The sequence below is a fragment of the Condylura cristata genome, unplaced genomic scaffold (genome assembly GCF_000260355.1).
Source record: "Condylura cristata isolate star-nosed mole 26May11 unplaced genomic scaffold, ConCri1.0 scaffold00002, whole genome shotgun sequence".
In the NCBI taxonomy this organism is placed as follows: Eukaryota; Metazoa; Chordata; class Mammalia; order Eulipotyphla; family Talpidae; genus Condylura; species Condylura cristata.
Window position 1 is genome coordinate 18,886,364 of NW_004567103.1, and position 24,368 is coordinate 18,910,731.

Consider the following 24,368-nt stretch of genomic DNA (forward strand, 5'->3'; position numbering starts at 1 on the left):
TCAAATATATATGCAGGTCCTTATACCATTTAACACTCTGGGTCCACCTTCAAGACGCTGGGCTGTGGATCAACCAAACCACCACTTCTCTTCCAAGAATCATTTTTACAGGTTCTTTCGGAGGTTCGCCTTCTCTCTCTCTAACCTATCTTTTTAAACAAAATGGCACCAAAGAAAGACGTGAAGAAACCAGCGGCTGCAGCCCCAGCTCCAGCCCCAGCCCCGGCACCTGCACCTGCCCCAGCCAAACCCAAGGAAGAAAAAATTGACCTCTCTGCCATTAAGGTAACTAAACGGATGAATTGTTTAGTCACTGAAACATCTTTCAACAGTAGGAAACTCTAGGAACCTGAGGACGGCTATATTTTTCACTGAGAGAAATGGCATTACTAGGTGAACCGATAGATTTAAAAAGAGGAATTTAAAAATAGATAAACTCCAACATAAAATTTCAGTAAAGTTATTATGAGGATGGAGTTGTATATGAACATTGCATATGTTTTATTCTTTTGTTCTCTAGTTTCCCCTTTACCCAAAATGGTTTCAAAGTGCCATTTGGGGGGAAATGTGTAAGTGCAAAGTGTGTACATGTGTTTTATAAAAATTTTAATCTGCAGGGTTGCTTTTGTTGTTTTTAATAAAATTTTTATAGATACTAAATCCCTTACCTTAAAGCTCCATCCAAAGGAAAGTTTTAGTCCTGAATCATTTCCAGAAGTTTAAAAACAGCTGATGACCCAGTTGTCCTGCTTGTATTTATTTAACAGCTGCTTTATTTCATCTGAAAAAAGGAAGATTTTTGCAATTCAACTTAATTTCTCCTTCAGCTTTGCTTAATAAAATTTGTTGCAACATCAAATTAGATCTCAGCGCAGACAATTATGCATTCAAATGTTTCAGTGACTATTACTATCATCTTTTTTATTTATATACAGTCTTTAATTCAGGATGTGTTGAGTTGCTTCTAAATGAAACTAACCCAAAAAAGTTTGTAAAAATGGTTGGTGGTGTGGCTTTTAGCTTATGTCTTTGAGCTCTTGCATAGTGATCTTGAACTAAGGAGAATATGATTGATTTTTGTGTCAACACTTTGCTGTGATCAAAGTTCTCAACTGCCAAAAGATTATCTGCTTTTGGAAAAAGGACACAATGGATGTGCCCATTACCTCTCAGTGATGTAATTCATCAAGTGTGCACCTTCTACTAATTCACTGGGCTCTGATTGGACCAAAGACAGCTTGAGAATCTTCATCTCAAGAACCCAACCTTATATGGAAAACTATTAGGTGAAAGTGCCTACAAGGTGATCTTTTCACCTAAGCCAAGAGTTCTGTATGTAATAAATCTGATTGTGCTAACCTGACATGTTTACTTGCAACCACAGTGTTGACCTAGAAATAAACATTTCATTGACCATTTTAGTGTAATCATAGATTTAAAATATTCCTAAGGAGAAACTGAATTAGCTCACCTTTAACTATATCACATAAAATAAATTCATAAATTTATGGCATTCCTGCTAACTATAAAATTTTCTATTTCAAAGTAGTTGTAGATTGTAAATACATTTTATCTTAAATTTGTAGGTATGAGAAGTCTCATACTTGCAAAAACTTGGTGATAGAATGTAATATTGGTGAGGGACTATTCTTAAAGAATATCCACTTAGGAGGAGATGTGCCTGTCAGATCTTCTATTAAATGTTTTTCTAGCTTAAGGACTACTGACAAACACTTCATTAAAAGGAAATAAAAATTTTAATGTCCAGCAATTAATTCTAGTTAATGTATCTTTATAGATGCACACCAACTACATTATACAATGAATACAATAACAGTGTTCTTATTCTTTGGCTCTCTACTATGTATATCATTAGAAATATGAGTCAGTGTCAAAGCTATTCCTTTTAACATTTATCATAATTTATAACAAAATACCACCTCTTTGAATCTGGAATTACAGGCACCTATAAAAGAAAAAAACTGTAACTTCTTAAGAAGCAAAATCTATCACACTAATGAAAGCAGACATTATTTCTTCCCTAAAGACTGTAGAAAAATAAGTAAATAAATATAAATTTCATTTGGTAGATAAGATCTCTCCAAGAAATAACAAAACATAATTTTTTTTAAGAGTGAAATTAAACCAATTGCTTTCTTTACTGTCAGCAGAGAAGGATGCTTTTTCTTAATCTTGAAAATTAGTTTATCCTTTCATTTATTTATTGAATTAACTCTAGCATGAGCTAATTAAGCAAAGAAAAATACTGGTCGAGCCTCTGCAAAGTTGGGGCATGCTCATATCATTGCAGAACCAGAGATGTGATGGATACTGACAAGTGAACAATCCAAAAAAGAGTATTTATATGGAAAAATCTGAAGAAGAACTTACCTGTGTATTTCATTTAGAGAACACATCCCTAATAGAAAAATAATAATGAAAATCAACATCTTTTTGAAAAGGAATTTAAATGACTTCAACAATTTGCACTCATCGGTATGAAATCAGTGCATATTAATAGGTGTTGAAACATAGCCATGGAGAGTAATACAACTTAAAAACCTTATAAAATTTAATTTCACCCCAGTAGGTAACAAAGCTAATTAAAATGTACATTAAAGCATTTTTGTATTTTGATGCTTTCAGTCACTTAATGATGTTTCTAGATATATTACCTCATATAAGTTACAAGCTTTTTTGAAGCAGAGAAAATGAACTTTAAAGAAATTAATAGAGCTTTTATATGTGTTCATTAACTTTTGGAAAACTCAATAAAGAACAAACTTTAATTGGATTTAATTTGTTTCATGAATCATAAAAGATTAGAAATCTGACTGTCCTTCTTAGAATTTGAGTAGTATTAAAATCTAAGTGTAACTGTCTTTATGTGTGGTGATATTTAACTCCTCCATACAATTTCCAGTTACCATATTTCCATACTTAATATATATAATTTGAATTTCCATAAATTCTGAAAAATCTTAGATATAATTAATTAGTTTTATCAATTTCTTAAATGTGTTTTCCTGGCTTGTTATTTGTTTAGGACATGTCTTTAGTTGTTCTCATATAAAATTGATAATCTCAGAGGAAATGCTTACTGGGTATACTATCCCATAGAGTTCTATGAGCATTCCTTTCAAAAACCAAATACTACTGATATTTGAACATGGAAGTTATTGTATTGAAAAGCAATTTAAATGACTTCAACAATTTGCACTCATCGGTATGAAATCAGTGCATATTAATAGGTGTTGAAACATAGCCATGGAGAGTAATACAACTTAAAAATCTTATAAAATTTAATTTTGGACAAATTTAAATATTGCTAATTGGACAAATTGTATTGCTCTTTGCTTAGGGAAAAATAACATTTCTGATAATGATGCCCAGACTAAGAAAACACAGCCCTATTAAACCTCAAGCATAGGCATTAATACCCAGCATGAGTAGGTACAAAGACAGGAATTAACACTTACAGCCCAAAGCTATAACCGAGTGGAATAATGAAAGTAAGTAATGAGATGACTGTGTGCTTAGATTATAAAAAATCTTATACGTATAAGTGGGTTTTTTGCATGATGCATGCCTAAGTTGATATGTCAGGACTTCTGAGGTGATAGAACTTTGAATCATGTCTCTCATTCTACTGCTGAATTTTAACCCTCATACTCACCTTTCAGTCAGGTCATCCCTGACTGATCCTCTTGTAAGGGCACAAAATGCATTGACAGAAGCTTATTGAATAACAGGACTTTCAGCAATAACAACCAACAAATTTTCTTATGAATGGAAGATTTAAACTTTCATTTGAATGGATAAAGTAGAAATGTAGTATTCCCAAAAAGTACATTTACTTAGTGATGGGTACTCAGCAGAGACAAATAGCCATACACACTTTGCCACATAGTTGTTCTGGTCTAGATGAAGGGTTGTTTGAACTCATCTACCTACCAAGTCTTTTTTTCTCATCTCTAGCAAGGCTGACAAATAAACCAACTCTACTTAGAAGAATTGTTGGAGAAAGTCCAAACAATTGTCATGGCTCATAAAAGACTGAAAATTATTAAGTTCTTTGTCATATAATAACCAATAACATTGTGAATTTACTCTACATCATATCATCTTTAATTCTTAAAAAATTACATTGAAGTTGTTTTCAGCTTCACTTTGGCAAGAAAAGAAATGAATCTAAATGAGAGTGAGTGTGATGTTCTTAATCAAGTAACTAGTAAACTGTGGTCTTAGAGTCAAATCTAGCGGGCTAAATCTGGTCAGCAATAGTAAACTACCTCGAGTCTACAAAATGTTGCTGTTTCTAAGACTGTATAAAGAAGCCTTTTTATTACTAAAGCTATGGGCATGGTTCATACATTTTCCTGCACAACCTCATGTAGCCAGAAGAGGGGGTGACAGGCACACCTCACAGCAAGACACGGAGACTTTTCATCTTCACTGCTGTTCCCTTTTCTTTTGTAATATACAGTTTACCCTCAACTTAATCTATGAGCTAACAGGTTACGTAGTCTCTTATACAAATGGGAGGTGAAATACTAGCAACCTAGAAATCTCTTAGTCACTTTTTCCAGATTCCTGTAGAAATGGTAAGGAATGTGGACATTAAAAATGCTAAGAACGGGCCCTTTCTGGTGCTGCAGCGGGTTGAAGCTCAGCACTGAGAAGCTAAGGCCACTTCAGCATGAGTTCGATCCCCACCCACCCTGGAGGTGATCCACATGGTGCAGCAGACCTCTCCTGACCCACCCGCTGCTCCCCTCAGCAGTGTACTTCATCCATCTGCCTGTTCTGCTCCCCACTCTGTCTCTGGTGAATCCTCTTGCCACCCCTGAGCCTCTGGCCTGTACCCCAGTTCTGTATGTACAAATAAATAAATCTTAAAAAAAAAATGCTAAGAGCAAGGTGGGGAGGGAGTACAAAGCACTAAGGTGGCTGGCTGCAGGTGCCTTGACGGTGGGTGCCCTATGGCAGTACCACTTGAAGGGGGAGAGAGATCCTACGCTCACAAAATACAGACAGCAATGCAATGTAAACCAACATTACTTCAATAACAAAAAAAAAAGTGAATAAATAGATAAATACTGTTATGAGTGTAGACCAGTGTTGCAGAGAGCAGAGGAGAGGACATGCTGAAGGTAGTTAAGTATAAAGACTTCCAGTGATAATAAGAATGAGTTCTAGGGATGTAACATACAGTGTGGTGACTTCAGTTAATGATAATATTTCTTGAAATTTACTGAGAGTAGAGGTCTTAAAATTTATAGTCATAATACATAAATATATAAATAACACTGCGAAGAGACAGTTGTATCAACTAACAGTGTGGGAATCATTTCAAAATATTATGTCATCATGTTACATACTTTAAACTTACACAATGTTATATATTAATTATATTTCAATGAAATTGGGGGAAACTACACCAGTGTTTTAAATACTATCAAATGAATGAAGCTGATTTAATTTTTAAATGATTTTGGGTTTGTTCAGTTTAACATACACACATATCAAACCTGACCTCCATATCTTGCCATAGGCTAATATTCAGAGACTGGTAATCTCTATTAAGTTTACAAATAAATAGCATGATTCAGACTCAAAATCCCAACCAAACATTCTTTGGAGTGGTATCTAGGAATATAATGTCACCTCTATAATGGTTAAATCTTAACCTTACCTAACGTGAGGGAAAGAACTCATAGTCTAGTTATAAGGAATGAGCAAAAACATATACAAGTTGTTTCTATGTTTTCATGACATAGGTCTAATGTTTTTCTCCCTTTATTCTGGCTTTTCAATGATACAAACTAGGTTTCAGCACAGCTCTAATGTTAACCAATTGCAGTACTAATTCATTTTCATTGTGAATATAACCTTGGGGCATATCAAAAAATAGTTGAGACTATCACTAGGTATCAATGTCAAGTTTCCACTTTCAAACATCTTTGCTATAAAAAGAAAAGAGAAGAGTGGAAAGGAGCAAGAAAATCTTTGAGAGCATTCTGTAACCCTAAAATTATATTTTGAAAGATATAACTAGATGTCTTTTTAAAGTAAAATTCAGTATAGGAAGAAATAGATGAGTTCACCAATTTATAGTGACTAAAACTAACCCTTTTAACTTTAAAGATAATGAAATCTTTGGAAGACAAGGAGACACAAAGTGACAGTGCCAAATTTAGCCTCTCGACATTTTCATGCTGCAAATGAACTCCCTGGCAAGTTGTCTCTAGAAGTTGTTCCATAATTACCCAGCATTAAGAAACGTCTGACTCATGGAAATTGTGGAAGGGATTATATTTAGTCAGCTGACACTAGACTTTATTCTGCATTTCTTCATACTGATTTTTTTTTAAAGTATGAAACAGGATCTTCTATAGTTTATTTCAACTTTTACAATGTGTTTTCACCCCAAATCAGAATTTAGATGGCAAAATTAAAATGTGCAAGTAGTAATAGCTTCAAGTATACTAGCTAAAATTTTAATTATAATGATGACAAATTATTACTATTCCAGTCATAAATTAATAGTGAATTGAAGACAGAAAAGGCAATTTTCCCTAACTATATTGCCACATCTAATTTATTTTCTTCCTTCTACTGTGGTAGTGAGATTCTTTGTACCTAATAAGCACCTGGTATACTGTCTCTTATGTATAAAACATCTACTGACTTAATATTATAAAACTATAACTTGCCTAACTCCTCTTTATCTAAATTACTTCGAAATAATACTATTTGTTGAATTTTTAGACCTCTGCCCTTTTCATTAAAAAAAATTGTTTGGGGCAAAAATTACAGGGAAAAGGATGGAATACTCACTTTAGAACCATAAATCATGGAATATAATGTATTTGAGGAGCTAGAGCCCAGATAAATAAACTATTTAATAAAAAGACCTAATTTGTTATATAAGAGATCCAGAACAAAATCCTGAATTTTTCAGTCCCTACCTAATTTTCTTTCTACCTTATCAAAAGACCTGAAAATATCTAAAATGTCATGTTGTCACAAAGGAACTTTACCCCAACTAAGGAGGAAAAAAACATTCTTATAATTTTTTTTAAAAAATGCCCAAAGAGCTTTTGTGATTCTCTTATTTCAAATGTAAAAAGAGAGTGAAGGAACAAAAATACAGGTGGATTTTTAATAAACTATGCAAATAAGTACATAGTTATTTGCTACAAAGTGTAAGAAACCTTAATTTTATTTATCAATTATTAATCATGGAATGCTAATAAGAAAACTGATGAAATGTAGGCTGAAGTTACATTTAAATTTTTGATTAGAACTCACTTGAGCCTTTCTTTTAATTGTACAGTTTTAATAATTCAGCCTTTACTCTGAACTCATTTCACTAGTTTAGGCCTCTTGAACACACAATTACTCATTTCCTCATCAATTCAGATCAGTTTATCCAACACAGGCATCTATTCTCTCTTACATTAGACTGCCTGGGTTTGTACTATATTTCCATTGTCCTTAGTTATCCTTTTTATATTGTATCATTGTGTCACCATGCTAAGAATATCCTTTAGTGATATAAAGGAAATGCATTGAAAAGTATTATTTCCTTTAAGTTAATCCATTATAAAATGAAACTCTCAAAATTCCAAAACAGTATGTCTTTTGATCTTGTAGATTATACCTATAAGATTGGAGTGAAAACCTATGGTAAGCGGTCCTTAGATTTGGGTTATAGTCAGGTTTTTGTTTTGTTCTTTATTGAAAACTGGCCCTGCAGAGATTAATTTCCAGACTTAGCCTTCTTGATTGACCCCACTTATCTCAGTTATGGTAAATTTACTACCAACTATAGTCTATGTCCCTTCTAGAGCATTTTCCCTCAGCATTCAATATCACATATCTTACAAATAGTCTTTAATCATAGCTTTAGCTGCCAATTCCAGACCTTATTTGAATAAACACATTTTAATATTTTCCTGTAGATCAATTCCTTTTGTATTTCAGAAACTCAGTTGTCTTTTGTTAGTTAACCAAGTGTCGTGATTACTATCAGAAAAAAACTTCTCAAAGTAAGAAAATAATGTAAACAATACAAAAAAATATCCTTTTTAGTGTCATTACTTTATAGAATACTATTTATCTAAAGCCAATACCAAATCATACACAAGTCATAAAAAATGTGGACTACAGTTACTTTACTACCAGTTTAATGTAAGTTTAAAGGCTAAGATAAAAAGCCCTTTAAATTAAAAAAAATTGGAAAAATAAATTCTAGTGATAAGTGTTTATGTAAAACCTAAGGAAAGTCTCTAGAAATATAAACGATATATACCAATAATTCAAAACGAGAAAGCCTACCATGTGCTTGCCAATTGTAGGTGCTGAGGATGAAACATGGAAAGAAAATGGGTGTACCTCCTCTAAAAATGTAATAAGCTCTGTAAAGAAAATACCTCACAATTTTCCTTCAGGGAATATAATGTTGTAGGGGAGGAACTTATTGAAGGAAGAAATTTTTAGACATATGTTCGAATGATTTTAATTTAATGAAAAATTTGTTGAGATTGTAATTTAGGTATAGTATTTCACAGAGTTGTGTGGGATAATATCTAGAAATAGAAATCTAAAATCAGTTGACACATTATACTAATACCATACCTTTGTTCAAAAGGCTTCATCATTATAAGACTTCATCATTATAAGACTTCATCATTATAAGATCAAGGAAGGGCTACCAGAGAAAAATTTATAATTGGTAAAAGTGTACTAGAAATAATAGCATCTCCCATGTATTCTATAAACACAGCATCTAAGCATATCTAAATATTCTAAATCTTAAATGTTAGCTTATTCTCCGGAGTAGATTGTTTCTCTACTGTTGTCAATAGATCCTGTCTACTGTTGCCAAAACCTGGCTTAAATGTTTTCCTTGATTTTTCAGAAGGTACAAAAACAATCCAAGTGTTACTCTCTATGTGATAAAGATATTGAGAAAAACTAGAGAGAAAGGAAATAGTTGACCCCTACCAACCACTTCTATTTTAATAATAAATCTTCATATAGTATGAAAGTGGCTAGTGATAACTTATTTATAGTATAAATATAACTTTTTAGATAACGTTCCTGTTTACTAAACAGGTTTTATATAAATTGACCATAGTTTATATATATTTAAAGAAAACATTTCTACTGAAAAGTGTTTTTAAAATGAGCATTATATGGGGCATATGATGGGCATTATGCAACCACTTTGATGAGTTTATTTTATGTTATTTATAGTTAGTAGCTCTACTAAATATATATGCTAGTTCTCAATATTAATCACAAGGCAATTCAAATTTAATGACCCAATTATATAAATATAATTACAAGGCTAAAAAAGAACACAAAGAAATCAAGATCTGCTCTAATGGCTATAATTTGTGCATCGAAAATCATGAGACTCCAAATTAAACAATTATCAAAGGTCACAAATTTTCCACCTTTGCCCCTTCTTTGTATTTCCCCATAATTATTCAGAACACTTTTAATTTTTTGAACTTCTATTTGCTAATACCCTTTTGAAATGTCAATTTATAATGATATGTTTTCTTACATTCTAATAATTTTAAAATTATATTTCAATCCTCATTTTGGTACTCAAAACCTTTGCTTTTTTCACTACTTGTAAACACTGGACAAAAGTGAATGCATTTAAATGTTGATTTCTTCCCATATGTCACGAGGAAAAACTTGAAATTATACATCCTCTTAGCAGGGGGACACTTCATGGTTTTTGTGGCCAGAACTGCTGAAATGATACATAAGTTAAAATTTTTATTTAGCATTTATGTTTTTGAACTGTTTTTAATATACAGAAAACTGATAACATGCCTGAACATTCTAGGGCTAATCTTTCATCAGCACCACTTTTTTTTTTTTTTAAGGAGAAGCATTCTTTGTTAAGATTGATTTATTTATGCATACAGAATTGGGGTACAAGCCAGAGGTGCAGGGGCGGTGAGAGGACTCACCGGAGACAGAGTGGGGAGCAGAACAGGCAGCTCGAGGAAATACACTGCTGAGGGGAGCAGCGGGCGGCTCTGCAGAGGTCTGCTGGCCATGGGGATCATCTCCAGGGCGGGGAGTGAACTCCACTGAAGTGGCTGCGGCCAGCTTGCAGTGCTGTATCCTCAGCCGTTGTGCCACCAGGGAGGGCCCAGCACCACTTTTTAAAGAACCATTAAGAATGGAGCTGCTCCCTATATTCATGAAGCCTATTACCAACCAACCCCTTAACTAGACTTAAAATTCTAAAGTATAATTTTGCATTCCACAGTTCCTGTTTTTCTTGATTTTCAGCTTGGAGACTAAGCCATTAAAATTAGACAAGGCAGAAAGATTATCAGCACATTCTCATAAGAATGTACAAAACTTTTTAATTTTAAAAGAATATGCCAAGAATGCTTATGCAAAAATGAACTATCAGTTGTCCTTCCTAGAGGAAGTTCAGGTATTCAAATATCTGACATCAACCACCAAAAAGACAACAAGAAGGGTGGAAATTATGCACCCATAATAGAATGAGATTCAGGGGGAATGGTGAAAATGGAGATCAAAATTTTTCCTGGCTAGGAAAACTTTGGGCCTTAAATGTTGTCAGAACTGAGCAGATTGTCTCGTAGGTGAACCCTAAGAAACAGAATATGGATGGCCTTTTCCAATCCTTTGAACTTTACCACTGGGGACAAAGTTTCAGAGGATGTATTTCTTCTATAGCAGTTTCAGCTTGAAAAGACCCAAACCAGTCCCATCAGGTAACTCCCACTAATATCAAAAGTTCCTGGTTTGAAATTTGGAAAATCCAAAATGTACAAAGACAAGTGGCCAGCCCAAGCCCTTAGAGAAATTCTGAACATCTTTCTCTGAATACGCTTCTCAAAGGTGGCCAGTCTATTTCAGGGTAAAAGACCATAAAAGTACAGATGTGCTTCATCTTAGTATGGCTGTCCATGCTGAAGGCTGGTGGCCTAAAAATAATCCTCAGGGTAGAAATGCCTCTTTCCCTTTGCCCTAAGAAAGCTAAAGAACTCTCCAGAGGAGTGGCCACCTCCCTCTGAAACCTGATGCTAGGTGTGAGGTCACAGCTCCCCCAGAATAAAAGGCCAGCCTCAGCAAGTGAGGCCCCCACTCAGGGATTCCAGCAGCCCTCAATTCATTCTGCAGCTTCGCCACTCTTTTGCAGCCCAGCAGCTCCACGCTCCATCATGGTGGGTCCTATGAGCAACTATTTGTCACTTATGGGGGGATAGAGAGAAAGGATATGGATGATTGTAAGAAGAAAGATAAAAAAGGAATAGATCTGAGGCTGGACCATATTCTGAAAGAGTCTATAGAATCTATTTTTAGTTTTCATTGAGGTGGGTTGAGGGTAAGGATATTAATTACAGCTATTAATCGCTGAATGGAAAAATACATCTTACTTTCCAAGGCAATATTTGATGCTTCACCAACTTTTGCTATATCACATGAGGTTGACGATATGTAAATTTAGAAGGAAAAAAACCTGCAACTATTGCTAAATAGTATGCCTTTAAAAATGTGCAAATGAGGCAAATAGCTAAACTTCAGTAAATTACTTCTTATGCATTGGATAAAAATGTACTGGTTAAATAGAAGAAAGATTTATGGTGATTTTTTAACGCAGTGTTTTTGTACTTCTTAGTTCACTGTATCTGTATTAGACAGGACAAATACACCATAGGTTATTATATTATTCCAGGAAGTATTTGACTGAGCATTTGTTAAATTGTTGAATAAGATACATAGAGAAGTTCTCTAATTATCTTTTGCAATAGCTTTCTATTTTTCCTAGATTCAAAAGTATGCCAAGGAAAATTCTTATTCTATGATATCTACATAGCTTCCTAAAAATCTCAGCAGAGAGCACTCACCCTTCTGTCAATGCATTTGAGCAAATACTAGTTGTTTCTTTCTTTCTCCCTCTCTCTCACCTCTGCAGTCCTTCAGTGCTGACCAAATTGCTGGTAAGTGAATTGAGCTTTTTACTCCAAAAGTTGGCAGAGCACTGCTTAGTTTTTGAAATACCATTCAACTCCAAGGCATGTTACTTCATGGCTCAACCTGTTGTCTCCAAGCTATTCCTGGACTCTGAAAAGTAGCCTCTTTTTGAGCTTACTTTGAAGATTTCTCAGGGAATGAGCTTGGATCCATTGAAAAACCAGGACATTTTTATTTGGTTAAAATATTCTTTGTGGTTAATTTTTTTCTAACAGATCGAGTTCTCTAAGGAACAGCAGGATGGTAAGTGGAAAGATATAGCTGTTAATATGTGCACACTCATAAAGATGGCATGTGAGAAAATCAATTCCCTTGAGATGAGATTAGCGCTTGCTAATTATCCCCACTGGTGTTGCCACTCTAAATATAAAATGGTTTCAATTAATCTAAATATAAATACTCTCAAGCTGAATCCCTTACTTATAATCAGTAACCAAACGTTTAAGCAAACAAAAGATCAACACCACAAAATAGATACTTGGCATTCACTGATTTCTAAATGAAACCAAATTGATATAGTAGGTAATAGTCTGTATATATATCGAAATGCAAAAAAAGGGTGTAGATTTTGGATGACTAATTTATTAAGCAAATACCTAAAGAAGGATTTGACAGGTGTGAATTGTTCTATTTAAAATGTAACATCGATTAAGAAATTGCCCAATCACCAAATCTGCATAACTTCTGTGGGCACCATAATGAATTCAAAGAAATAGTGGTTGAAGTGGAAATAAAATAAAAAAAATGAATTGAGAGAAAAGAGAAAGTAATTTATCAAAATAGAGAATATTAGGCATTTCTGGCATATTGTTTGTTAGTCATGTCAGACTTCCAGAGAGGTGATGAGATTTGCTCAAAGACCCAAAAAGATTCAGTGATAAGATCAAAATCTAGCATCAGCTTAAATTAGTAAGAAATTTCTTTTTCTCTATTTGATATTTTTTATTTTCAGAAGTTGATTATTTCTTTATTTTCCTACATAATTGTTCAATTTTGCACAGTATCTGATTTCTCTTCCCACCACCACAGCACCTATGAACCATCACCATAGTCCCTTGTGCTCCCTTCTTTTGAACCCACTCACTTTCCCTCACTTGCTGTTTGCCTCAAATCTATGATCAGCTTGCAAGTCATGTCTTTTTCTGACCCTTTGTTTAGTTTTCCTATGCTCCACCTACACGTGAAACCATTTGACATTTTCCCTTTTCCTTCTGACTTATTTCGCTTAGCATAATCTCTTCCTTCCAGCTCCATCCAAGCTGCTGCAAATGGCATGACTATGACTTTATCTTTTTTACTGCTGAATAGTATTCCACTATATATATATATATATATATATATATATATATATATACCAATTTTCTTGATCCATTCATCTGTTTTGGGGCAGTTAGGTGGAATATTTATGCAGTGAAAATGTCACAAATTCAAATGATTGATAGTTATAAATTAGAATATTGCCACAATAACAAGTATTCCTATACTATCTATGTTGTGACATGTAATTTTTATATGATTACAAGTGTAGGTGATTAATAAGAACCTACTTAGATATTCAGTTCTCTAACGGATTCCATATTTTTCAGTCTGTGTCTTTGGAGTATCTCTTGTTTGAATATCAATTAAGAAGAAAAGATCTATGCTGTAGTGCAGACTTACAGTTATCTATATTATTACTGATTTCCCCATATAGCTAGATTAGATAACTTGAAGTCTCAGAACTCAAGATCATTTCAAATTATACAGTAGACTATTTTTACTTATTGAAAACAATTAGTGATTTTCTATAATTGATTTGATTCTTAATTCATTTTTAATTAGTTATGATGCTACATTATCAGTTACTGCTTCCCAGTCCTCTCACATATCTAATTTAAAAAGGCATTTTGGTGGCCCTCCCTGGTGGCACAGCGGGTTAAAGCACAGTGCTAAGAAACTAAAGCCACTTCAGCATGAGTTCGATGCCTGCCCTGGGGGTGATCCATGTGGCACAGCAGACCTGCTCCCCTCAGCAGTGCACTTCATCAATTGGCCTGTTCTGCTCCCCATATGTCTCTTGTGCACCTCTGGCCTGTACCCTAGTTCTGTATGCATAAATAAATAAATCTTAAAAAAAAAAAAGGCATTTTGACTGCCAAATTATGGTAGGGCCAAGCAATGGAAGACTTAAAACCCTTTCAGAGATAATGACTTGCCCTTGAATATTTAACCTATTATTTCACAATACAAAATATATGAGAATATATTTCATGTAGAAATAGGTTTTTGATATGAAAGAAGTTCAGCAAACTTAAAAAGCTATATTGTTTCTCTCTTGTGCCAGGTAATCAAATCAAAACTTTGGTGGTGGGTGTGGAAAGGAGAGAAAACCTATACCTCTATACCTCTGGTTGTACGCAGTATGGTAAACCAATGATAACTCAATAAAAGACAAAATAGAGCAAATTCCACCAAAAGGAAAACTAATTAATTAAATGGAAACCCTGTACTTTCAGAAATAATCAGGCTTCCTTTGTTTGCTTTCTTGATTAATGGCCAAAAAATTTTGCTCATTGCTTCTTTCTTTGAGTGTATTACAGGTTTGAAGGAACGAAAGAAAAAAAACTAGAAAATTATCCTGGGAAATGTAGTAGAAACACCATTAGCCGGTTAGGTTATTTAAATATAGACTTCAATTAATCAAAATAAATACATTTAAAAATTTATTTTCTCCATGCTATTAGCTACTTTACTCTGCTCGAAAATCACAGGTTGCTAGCCACAACCTTTTTGGACAACCCAGATATAGAACCTTTTGTTCATAACAAAAATTTCTATTACTGTGTTATTCTGGACCAGAGGTTGGCAAATTTTTCTAAAAGGACCAAATAGTAAATATGTTAGAACTTTCTGGAAAAAAGTGTCAAACAAACTGAGCTGTGCCTGAGATGTGAAAATAGCAATAAGCAATATAAAAACAAATGGGCATGGCTGTATTCCCACAGAACTTTATACTCAAAAAACAGGTGGTTAGGCCCTCAGCAGTGGTTTGCTAACGCATGTTTTTAGACTCTTCAAGGTGTAACTAAGCCTTTAAAATCTAGGCTTGGAAGGGTATATCTTTCTGGTCTTGACCTTTAACTGGACAGAGGGGTTAATGTCAGAGTGATTCTATTGCAGTCCATAAAATCCTATTTCTATATTAGCATCTGACCAGAGAAATAGTGAGCCCTCCGAACATCTGTGCACAGAAGCCTGGAGCCAGTAACAAGAATAGTTCAGTTTCACATGTCCCTCGGAGAAAGATGAAAAATAATATGACTAATGGCCCCACAGTGCCGTCAGCCTATTTTTTAACTTAGAGAAGTGATCTGTGATAGTCAAATTGAATCGTTTTTGAGGGGAAAATTTAACAAGAAATGGTAATGATCTTTAGTTGATTGTGAATATAATTCCTGGTGCAATCTTAGATTAGGTGTTGGGGAGAGATAGATGGAGTAGTTTGCTGAGTCATCTATCTAGACAGCATCTCTTACTTTGATATCGCTAGTGAGCTAAGTGCTTTCACCCCCTACAGTTCATTCACAAATGGGTTTTTTTTTTTAAGTGTTAGTATTAACTCCAACAACTTACTATCAATACTTATGGGTTTCCCCCAAAATTTTTAAGTCATTTAGAAGATTCAATTATAATTACTTTGGCAGCCCCTAAGTCCCTTTTGGGCTTCTCGTGTGCTTCCCTAAATACTTTGTAATGCGATTTGAAAGGCAAAATCTGTTTTTCAAAAGAGAATGACAAAATATAAGCAAAGAAATAGAGGAATTTTGAATAATAAGAGATCACATTTAAAATACGTACTTAATGTGTATGTACATACACAAATACCTGAGGAAGTCTGAGGGGAAACCCTGGACTATCGTAAATGCTCTTGTTGATGGTGTACTGTCACTCTACAAAATATTATTATTGGGGGAAATCAGAAAAACGTCTATGAAGGAACTCTTTATTTTTTGTTACAACTGCATGTGAGTTTATAATTATGTCCCTAAAGTATCAATTTAAAAGTGTGTATTTAAATTCCAAAACTAATATAGCAATATGTAGCCAATGTATTATATGAAAAATTAGTCATGTTTAAAGAGGTTACCATAGTGAAAGAGCCAAACAATTATTACTCTTGATCCTTATGGTGGGAGCCGACTGGTCAGACATTGAACTTGTTAAGTGATTGCAGACTTAGGGCTTGGGCTTATCCTTCTTAGAAATGAAGTTACCCTTGATAAATATAGTTAAGGGGAATAACTAGGAAATTTGTGCTTCAAGGAAAGGTTTTTCTATACAATTTGAGAAGCTTGAGTTAATGTCAGGTAACATGAGGCTTGTACAAAATTTGTTTTCCTAAAAATTAATTGACCTTGTTAATTATATTAGAGATTAAATGAGAATTTCTTAAGATTTCTCAAGGTCTCTGCAGCCTCCCTAGTGGGACAAGGAGTTAAGCACAGCAGTGTGAAGCTACCTGCAGCTACTGCAGTATCCGTTCGATCCCCCGCCAGGGAGCTGACATACATGGTACAGCAGAAACCACTGAGTATGTCTCACCCACTGCTCCCCTCAGCAGTGTATTTCAGTAGATCTGCCTGTTCTGCTCCACACTCTCTCTCTAGTGAATCCTCTCACCACCCACACATCTGGCCTACACCCCAGTTCTTGTGTGCATAAATAAATAAATCTTTAAAATAAAAAGATCTCTCAAAGTCTTATTTCTTACTCCTCTCATGTTTACCAGGCAGGTGAAGGAATACAAATAAATATGACTGAGCTCAAACTTTCATACTTAGTCAATAATAACTTGTGATTTAAAATTTTTAAAAATGGTGCCAATAAGCAATTTGAAAATGATTGGTCAAAGAGTGTTTGGGCTGGGAAAAGGCAAGCTGCAAAAATAACAAACTAAGTGGTTGGCAGAAGTTAAAAAATGGGAGACTTGGAACTGAACGCTTGGTGAAGTCAGGGTTAGCTTAAAAGTTGATGGAGAAACCACGATGCTGCTTGCTTCTTATAGAATCAGTCTAATACTTGTTGATCTTTGCAGACTTCAAGGAAGCATTTCTCCTGTTCGACAGAACAGGTGAAAGCAAGATCACCTTAAGCCAGGTTGGTGATGTCCTTCGGGCACTGGGCACAAATCCCACAAATGCAGAGGTCAAGAAGGTTCTGGGGAACCCCAGCAATGAAGGTAACCACATTTTTCCAAGAGTTATGAAAATGTTCAGAAGTGTGTGTGTGAGACGTTAAAATATTGATTTATTGAGAAGTTCCACATAATAGGACTTAATTGCTCCTGATGGTAAGTATGCCTGTTGGTCATTAGGATCTCAGTTTTTTCCCCTCATAGAATAAGTTAAACTTCTCTTGAGAATCTGTAAGCATGATAAAATGTCATGCTAGTGAAAGGAATATGCTTACGTCATATTCATATGTAAAGTGTATAATTTAAAGGTTAATGAAATGAAATAACAACCAATAAGCCCCTTTTTTCCAAACCTTCAAAGGAAAAAAATATAATTGACAAGGATATTAAATACAGATAAAACACAATGTACTTTGCCAACAAATTATAAAGTTACAACTCTGAGTAAATTACAATGTAATCTTCCAGAGATCTACTTTGATAAAAACTGGAAATGTTTTCACAATGTTTTCAAGAGACTGTCAATACTTAAAATACCTCCTGGTTTTACTCAGAGCTCTGTCTGTTGACCAAGTCCTTCTGCAACTATCTTAAAGGAAATTCAGTTAAAGGAAATGTAGTTATCTTAATTAAGAACAGAGAGGACATCTTAATAACAGTGTTTCCTATTTCCAAAGAATTACTAAAAGACTTAAAAATCGAAGCCAAAACCTTACATTCACACCCCACCCCCAAAGATAAATCCTGAAACAAAAGTCAATGGAAATGAATCAAGAGTCATTCCCTCAATACAGAAGTCCTATATTGAGGAACAAGAAACAAGGGAGAAAAAAAAGAAAACAATCCCAATGGTTTATGAAAACAAATCATACAGGCTATTGGAATAGCTTACCTTAAACCATCACACAGGAACAAAACAAAAATTTTCCAGAGATACTTGCTCTATTCATCTAAGGGGAAAAAAATATGAGTTGGAACTAATAACCTCTCTTTTATCAGATAAATTTAAATTAATTGGAGATATCCATTCCTTCATTCCAAAATAAATAATGTTGATTTTAAGAAAATTTACCTAAATATGTCTCCTGGAATTTTTCTAAAGCTTCATATTTTTCAGAGTATAATTTCCAGCTAAATCATGCAAGGTATTGCTGAGTGACATAAAGAGCATAATAAGCCAATCTGACTTTTAAATATCATATTCTAACTTATCACACATCTGTCCTTAATAAAATTAAATGTTCATTTATATAGAAACCAAACTTAATCTTTTTAATATTACTCAATGGGCTAGATTTCTATACTCTTATGAAAGACTAGCAAGAGGAATTTTTATTTAAGGGTACGTAATTTTATCCGCTTGTTACATCTGGATAGTCTACTTTATACTTTTGCTGTGATTATGATACTGAAGAAAGTCCTGTCATCTCCAGACTTTTAAACCACGAAGAAGTCAGGAGAACAATGTATTTGACATACATATTCTCCCTGTAAGCTTCTTTATAAAATTACTTAAAATTTAAAGAAATTGATGGTTCTACAAAGGCTCAGGTCAATGATGGAATATATATTATTAAAGTTCAATTAAATTTTGTTATATTTGCATGCTATAGGCTTATTGAAGTTCAATATATTTTACTGATTCTTTAGTATTTATTGAAAATAGTAAATCAATAATAGTAGGTAGAATTTAGTTTGTCCCAGCCTTTGTAATAAATGTTGCATCTATCATCTCACTTAATTCTTAGATTAACACTATGAGGTATCCCTATTTTTTCAGAATTTATCTCAAACATATTTGTCATGATTTTTATTGAGGCAGCATTAGTTTATAACATACATTTCAAAAGTACAACCTTAGACTTTGACACCAGTATATAATATTGTGATCACTCCCAGAAGTCTAATTCCTATCTGCCGCCATATCTCTATTTAAAAAAAAAATGAAAAAGTGGCCCACCCTGGTGGCACAGTGGGTTAAAGCACAGCACTAAGAAGCGTGGGCCACTTTCGCATGAGTTCAATCCTCGCATGCCCTGGAGGAGATCCACATGGCGCGGCAGACCTCTCCTGATCTGCCCGCTGCTCCCCTCAGCAGTGTACTTGGTCGATCTGCCTGTTCTGCTCCCCACTCTGTCTCTGGTGAATCCTCTCACCCTCCGCATCTCTGGCCTGTACCCCAGTTCTGTATGAATAAATAAATAAATCTTTAAAAAAAAATGAAAAAGTCAAAGCACACAGATTTTAAAAACCTTGCCCATGATCACATAGTTTGTAAGTGATGAATTGGAAATAAAAATTCAATGTTAGGATTCCAAAGTGCATGCTATTATCTATTTCCAACTTTTGTCACCTTCACAATTTACCAACTGAAATTTAAACAATATGAAAAATGTTTTTGATCATCTAGAATACTCAAGTTAACTTAGAATCAAGTATGGCATTTCATGGTAGCTAACAACTCTTCTGATTACAATTTTTCCAGAGATGAATGCCAAGAAAATTGAGTTTGAACAATTTCTGCCCATGATGCAAGCAATTTCCAACAACAAGGACCAGGGTAGCTATGAAGATTTTGTTGAAGGTCTGCGTGTCTTTGACAAAGAAGGCAATGGAACTGTCATGGGTGCTGAGCTCCGCCATGTGCTGGCCACTCTGGGTAAGGAAAATTGCAATGATCTTTCCAGGAGAGAATAAGTGAGTCATGACTTCCAATCAAGTAATAGCCAAATGAGTTGGTAAAGGATGACAAAGGAAAAATTTAAAAAAAAAATAGATAATTACTAATGACCATTTCAGTTGGTCTCAGAGACAGTGAGTTTATTTTGGAAAAATAGTAACTTCAAATAGTGATAATGATCATGTAAAGTAAATCACTGGAGTTCTTATAAAATAAAATTAGGATAAGATATAATATGAATTTATTCATGGATTCAAAAGCAATTAATTGTCAACTTACTAAATGCCAGAGGAATAGGAAGATGATTCCTTCCCTCTAAGAGGTAACTTATAGCCCATATTAATCTCTCAAAGTAGAAATCATTCTGAACAGAGTTTTGTTTTATCAGGTGAAAAGATGAAAGAGGAAGAAGTGGAAGCCCTCATGGCAGGTCAAGAAGACTCCAATGGCTGCATCAACTATGAAGGTACAATTCCATGTACTCTTGTGGTTATGACAGCTCTTCAGTTATTGGGTTGTTGATGGACTTTTTTGAGCTTAAAAATAACTCCTTTTCCTAAAAAAAAACAATAAAACAAAAAAAAAAAAAAAGTGGGCAAATTAATTCCCTTATTTTTAATAACACACACACATAAAATAACCAACTGATGAATCAAACTATTCCTGAGTTTAGCACATACAACCCCTCCAGATGCTGCCACAATCAGAGAGAAATCAAAGTTTACCTTGCTTCCTAGGGAGGACTAGGACAAAAGTCTCTGGAAAATCTGTAGTAAGAAGCAAAATCCAGGTAATATATGAGAGTATTTGAGGGAGAAAAGGAAAGAACTTTATCTAATTAACCTCTGTTTCCCATTGCCTGGACAAGTTCTAGAAACAGCAGTATTTCAATAAATGTTTCCTGACTAGGAAACGAAAAAAGGAAGAAACAACTTCTTCTTCCTCCCTAGTTAAACATACATGTTCTTTATTAATTATTGATTGAAAAAATGTCTTATGAGGGTGTGACGTATACATAAGATGTATTACAGTGTTTTACCACTACTGTACATTATTTTACAGTTGAATTTTTTCACATATATTTTCTTATTAGGTCTATAGTATCCCTGTGAGATAGATCTTTTGTCAGAATAAAATTTAATAGAATATTAAAGTTAGGGAAAGCTCAGAGTCTGTTACTAATAGTAAGCAATTACACAAAAATGAGGAAACTAAGGGCCAAAGAGATTTAGTTACTTAGTGAAGGTCAAATCATTAATGGCAGAACTGGTGCTAAAATTAGTTCTCCATGTCTAGCTTTCCAATAGAAATGAAAATCATATCGTAGCAGGCGGTTGTCTATTTCCATCAAAGACTTACAGTGGCTTCACTCAGAAAGCCTGAAAAGCAAAGTACTATAAAAAGTAAAGACATGAAATCAAATGCCTTGATAGAATTTATAAATGAAAAATTTTCAAATAAAACTGGGAAACTTACCACTCTCCAAAGAAGACTAAACTAGCCACATTCAAAAAAGTTGCTAGCTTTGATGTAATGTCAGCTTGAAAAGTACATTATCTTTGAGGGAAATAAGAAAAGAAAAACAGAGAGAAGACGAGGGTAGAGAGAGGAAAGAATGGGAGAAGAGGAAAGAGAAAAGGCAGGAAAGGAAGGGAAGATGACCAAAAAAACTGAGTACTGACAATTTTGATTAATATTTATTTTTGCCTATAATCAGCACTAGCCTTAAATACATTATATAAAGTAGAAGATTCCATTCAACAAACATTACTTGGATAAATGGATAGTCATCTAGAAAATAAAGTCAGATCTGGCTCAGCACAGGGATAAATTTCAAATAGGTCAAATATTTATTTAAAGATTTATTTATTTATTTATGTATACAGGAACTGGAGTGTAGACCAGAGTGTGTGAACAGGGCTGAGAGGAGTCACCAGAGACAGAGTGGGGAGAATAGGCAGGTTGACTGGAATACACTGCTAAGGGCAGTGGGCCAGGCAGGAGAGGTCTTTCTCTCCAGTTGGGTCAGCTCCCTGACAGGGGATCGAAATTGTGCTGCAGTTGCTATGGATTGTTTCATAGTGCTGAAACTTAACCCATTATACCACCAGGAAGTTCCCAGTCAAATATTTAAATGTAAAAGCTGAAAGCATAAAAGTAATGGTGAAATGATTTTATAACTTTCAAAGCTTTTAACACTGATACAAAATCCAGAAGTCATTACAATTTTCATACATTTAACTATATGTACATATTCAAATTTATACAAAAACCTTAACCCAGTGGAAAAATTAGCAAGCACATATACAATTCATAGAAAAGAAAAAGCACATATACAATTCACATATACAAATATATATGAACATATGATGCTAAACTTCACAAGTACTAAAAGAAATTCAAGTTAACGCTACACTGATATATTTTAAAAACTCATTGCCAAAGATCAAAAGTTTGACCCTTCTTTGGGTTGAGGAGAGTGTGGAAACAGACAATCTGTAAATTCCAGGTGTGGATGTATATTCCTAAATCCTCCGTGGTTATGTGAAACAATTTATTCTGGAAAATCTACTTTGAAGGATGTAGTCTTTATATGAACTTCACAATAAAGAAATAATAGTTTTTCATTTCTTTGTTGGTCTTAAGATTCAAATATTTGAACAACTTAATATTCATCATGTAGAATGTATGAAATAGACTCTAATAAATCTACATAATGAAATTCTCAACAGCCTTAAAAAAAGAGGACACTCTGATTTATGATAATAGTAATATTGCCAAGATTTATATGATTGAGAAAAGAAAGTGCAAATGAATTTGTTTGAGCATGCCATTATTTGTGTAAAAAAAAGGAATTTGAGATATATATATTTGTACTTTCTCATATAAAAATAATAACTCTTCCAATGTAATGAACTATAAAGAGAAAAGGGCAACAGTGATGAGGGACATCTTTTTGTTATAAACTTGTCCACATTTTAAAGAAAAAAAAATTAACAATGTGGGTGTATGATTCATTAGAAAAGTCAAATTTATTAAATAAGGAAAAACCAGGGCCCTCTCTGGTGGCACAGCAGGTTAAACACAGCACTGACCAGCTAAAGCTACTTCCGCATGAGTTCTATCCCCGCCTGCCCCGTAGGTGACCCGCCCGCTGCACCCCTCAGCAGTGTGCTTCATTGATCTGCCTGTTCTGCTCCCCACTCTGTCTCTGGTGAAGCCTCTCGCTGCCCATGAGCCTCTGGCCTGTACTCCAGTTCTGTACGCAAAAATAAATAAATCTTTAAAAAAAAAAAGTAGTGAAGTAAACAGATCACTTTAAAAATAAATTCTAATGTTAGAACTAAGGATATATAAGATGAGCTAATTTGCTGATCCTCCATTATTAAATTTCACTGTTTTCTAACTCAAAATTCTATTTTTCCTCTAGCTTTTGTCAAGCACATCATGTCCATCTAAATGGAGCTCTCAAGTAGGTATCTGTTCCTTCTTTAACGTATGACTTCTTAGGTTGCATTTTTAAAAAAATTAACAGCTTTGTGTTGTGTCATATATTTAATTAAACATGTGTTGTGCCTTAGTGAAGAATTATTTATATTAATCAGAAAACACTGACTCCTTGATATGACTTATTTAGAAATAAAACTTCCTTTTGTATGTTTATAAAACAAACTTCTGGGAATTTTTTCCATATATACCTTGCATTTGATTAATTTAATTGAAACATAACACTAACAGATGCATGTGCTTATTTATGTCCTTAGAATAAATAAAGTAATACTACTCTAGAAAACCATATTATCACAACCCAAAGTAAAGCCCTTGCAACCAGGTACTTAAAACAGGTAACAGCTTATTTTGGAATACTGGTTCATATTGTGCTATTCTTTTGCAAATCATGTTATATCCTTCTATTTTCTTTCTGAAAAGATACAATCATTTAAATCTATTTCCTTTTTTCCTTTACAGATCAAACATTGTTTAGGAAGACTGGCTGGAATCTTATTTTCATAACACCAGTGACTATATCCAGACCTGTTCACCATCGTTCAGGAAAACAAAACAATTTGGACCCTTCTAAAAGGAAGGATTCCCAGAATTTTCATATACCTTGTTTTTCTATGACTTGTATTCATACCACACAAACCAAGTGTCTGCTGCTTCAGACAAGAAAGATAAAATATTGGCAACCTCAATTCCAAACACCACTTGTAATTTTCTACTGTGGGTCAATGAACGTTTTTAAAATGATGAATCAATAAATAATTTTGGTCAGTCTGGCAGATTCAAGTTACATTGTGTTTTTAGTATCTTTGAGAAACTTTTTTCCAATCTCAATTGTCTCGTTAATGTGCATAATATGGAGGAATGACAAACTTTTGAAAGCAGTAAGTAGAATAATAATGATAAACATTTATTATCAAAAAAGTGGAACCCTCCGTGGTTATGCGAAACAATTTATTCTGGAAA

General features: G+C 34.0%; 1 protein-coding gene across 1 annotated transcript; it reads left to right on the forward strand.

Annotated features, from left to right (window-relative positions):
• Positions 1–19: 19 nt before the first annotated feature.
• On the forward strand, positions 20–24,176 carry MYL1 (myosin, light chain 1, alkali; skeletal, fast). The gene is made up of 7 exons (XM_004674334.2): positions 20–285; positions 12,261–12,288; positions 17,120–17,263; positions 19,704–19,877; positions 20,287–20,364; positions 23,329–23,370; positions 23,868–24,176. Exons 1-6 carry the CDS (start codon positions 163–165, stop codon positions 23,355–23,357), a joined length of 576 nt encoding a protein of 191 aa, XP_004674391.1. The 5' UTR covers positions 20–162; the 3' UTR covers positions 23,358–23,370; positions 23,868–24,176.
• Positions 24,177–24,368: the final 192 nt, after the last annotated feature.

What these genes read in the sequence shown, in the direction of transcription:
- MYL1 (XM_004674334.2), top strand. Translation starts at nt 163, where the DNA reads ATGGCACCAAAGAAAGACGTGAAGAAACCAGCGGCTGCAGCCCCAGCT. An exon ending in TTGACCTCTCTGCCATTAAG is followed by an intron (nt 286 to 12,260) that starts GTAACTAAACGG and finishes TTTTTCTAACAG; the next exon opens with ATCGAGTTCTCTAAGGAACA. An exon ending in CCATGTGCTGGCCACTCTGG is followed by an intron (nt 19,878 to 20,286) that starts GTAAGGAAAATT and finishes TTGTTTTATCAG; the next exon opens with GTGAAAAGATGAAAGAGGAA.